The sequence below is a fragment of the Fulmarus glacialis genome, unplaced genomic scaffold, assembly GCF_000690835.1.
Source record: "Fulmarus glacialis isolate BGI_N327 unplaced genomic scaffold, ASM69083v1 scaffold39115, whole genome shotgun sequence".
Lineage (NCBI taxonomy): Eukaryota > Metazoa > Chordata > Aves > Procellariiformes > Procellariidae > Fulmarus > Fulmarus glacialis.
Window position 1 is genome coordinate 29,140 of NW_009215651.1, and position 2,403 is coordinate 31,542.

Consider the following 2,403-nt stretch of genomic DNA (forward strand, 5'->3'; position numbering starts at 1 on the left):
TTGCTGCACCGGCCTGGCGCAGGGTCTGGATGAAAACCTCATGCTTCTGTCTCCAGTTGTTCCTTCTGGGTGGCTTATTCTGCAGAAGGGAAAGGCAGTCAGAGCAACTGGCACCACTGTCAGCCTCCATCCTCAATCTTATGCTCAGGGTCCAACTCAGGTCACCCGTCCCTGGGCATTCCCTGTTGATGTAAAACCTTCCCTGAGAAGCTGAGTCCCACAAAGGGGATCAAAAAGACCAGCACCAAAGAGGATTTGGAGGAAATACTGATGGAGACATCAATACTTAGAAAGAGCTTGAGAATAACCAGAAAAGCAAGCAGTAGGGCCAAGGAACTAGAGAGGTTGCTATAGCTGCTTGACAGGAACAAAGCTGCATGTTTCTACTGCCTTCGTTTTAATAGCCTGTGTTATTACCTGGATTTTCAGTCAGTTCCCTGCAGTCCCTAATGTGACAGAGCTTTACTGCTGCAGACCCAGTCTGCATCCTGAGCATCCTGACTACAGCAAGGAGTGAGCTTTCTCCAGGAGTACACCCTTGACACATTACAAAGACCAATCAGTTAGGACCCCTGCCCCCGCCCCAATGGATCTATTCATCTATTTGGCAAGAACCTTTCAGAGACAATAGCTGGGTTGTATCCCTTAGCCCTGTGTACACACAAAGGCACTCGCATCTCAGTCAGAATTAGATGTCGAGGTGGAAGGAACATGAGTAGATGTGGATTGAGGGAAGCAAAGGGACTGCACATTACCTGAGGCCTCTCTGAGCTCTTCCACTGCTGATACTGTTCCAGTTCTGTGCCCCTAGCTCTCGCCCTGCTGGAGTCAAACACTTTCCTCTTGGAGCCTTGGCTCTTGCTGCAGATGCCCGTGTGCTTCTCAAGCCTGGTGCAGAGAAACTTACGTCCGCAGAAGCTGCACTGTCCGAGCCCCCCCTGCTCCACAGCACTGGCATCCTGCATGTACAGCACCTCTGCAGATGGGTGGTTACCAGAATCTCGGTCTGAGAGGGCAGAGGGAGAAGGACTATGTTTTAGGGCCAGCTCTGAACAAGAGGCTAAATGCTCCATGGGTATGCGGTCTCGAATTTTGCTGTTGCTGGCCACCAGCCGCTCCTTCTTGAGTTTCCCCATAGCCAGCTCTTGGGGGTGGAGGGTGGTGCCAGGCTTGGGGATAGTGGCCTCTACAGACTGCGCCCCACCGAAGATCCCCCCACCGTCGCCTGGCCTGACTGCAACTCTGAAAGTTTTCTCTTCAAAGTGCCTTGCAGCCTTTCGCTCATGGGTCCTCTCCGCTTCTCTGTCTCTTCTCTCCTCTGCCTCAACAAGCTCCTTCTCTCTTTGAATCCTCCTAAGCTCCTCCTTTGTTCTCCTCAGCTTCTCTCTGAGGAGGGCCTCTTTCTTTCGAATTTCCTCTTCCAGGTTCCGACCATCTGCCTCCAGCTTTAGGATGTAGGCCAGCTCTCTCCTGTATAGACGGGAGGCTGACTGTTTAGGCTCTGCTGTCCAAGGAGAGAGCACTGCAGCTAGCTGAGACCTCCCTCCTGGAGGCTTCCCTTTGCTCACTGAGCTAGGCCTACTATTTGGAGCTTCCTCCATGTATGGGGAACTTCCAAGCTGTGCCATGTTGACCACTGGAACACTCACACCCTTGTGGTGAAAAATTGGTTTCAGGGGATATGCACGGTCCACTCCTTCTTTTCGTCTGACTACTGATTTAGCTGGCAGAGTCTTGGTCTGGCTGGTGAGATACTTGCTCTGCAGTCCAGCTGAACAGGAGCCTCCGTGCCTGGAGCTGTGTTGACTGCTTTCTGCAGAAAGAGAATACGAATAACTTCGGCTCTTTCGGGCACAGAGATCCTTTAAACTTTCCTCTTTGTCAGGTATGAGCTCACGCTGAAAGTTGTTCTTCTGGTGTTCCAGCTGGGAACTGGGAACAAGCTTAGTAGCTGCCACCACAGAATCCACCGGTGGAAACAAAGCCATTCAGTGCCTGAGAAAGAGTCTGAGGTTAGAAGCAAAGTCATTACAGACTATCTTATCCAAAACTGGACAAATTGTCTCCTAACAGTCTACACCTGGAGGCTACAATGAGCGCCTATAATGAATATTAGCAAAGGTTTTGTAACTTTTCTGGGTTCTGTAAACCTTTACACTCCTTCCATCCAGGGAGCTCCCATGCTGCCTCTTCCAGTCCCAATCACTTATGCAGCCAGAAGTAAGATATGCTTTTATTTCGCTTTCTGTCTGAGCCCTGTCTTATCATGGTAGCAGCAGAAATATGCGGTACTGCCAGAGAAATTGTTATACTCCCCTAAGGTGTTTCCCATAACGTGTCCCTTCAGCTTCGGCACTGCAGATCCAGCAGTGTGGCACACAGGTCTGACACGCAGGCGTCCGG

General features: G+C 50.9%; 1 protein-coding gene across 1 annotated transcript in view; it reads right to left on the reverse strand.

The window, feature by feature from the left end:
* Window positions 1-1,988, reverse strand: part of ZC2HC1C (zinc finger, C2HC-type containing 1C) — a 2,180-nt gene extending 192 nt beyond the window's left edge. The window contains 3 exon segments of the mRNA XM_009579010.1: window positions 1-6; window positions 8-79; window positions 756-1,988. The exon segment at window positions 1-6 is cut by the window's left edge and continues 192 nt beyond it. Of these exon segments, the coding sequence (XP_009577305.1) occupies window positions 1-6; window positions 8-79; window positions 756-1,988 (1,311 nt within the window).
* Between the last annotated feature and the right edge of the window lie 415 nt (window positions 1,989-2,403).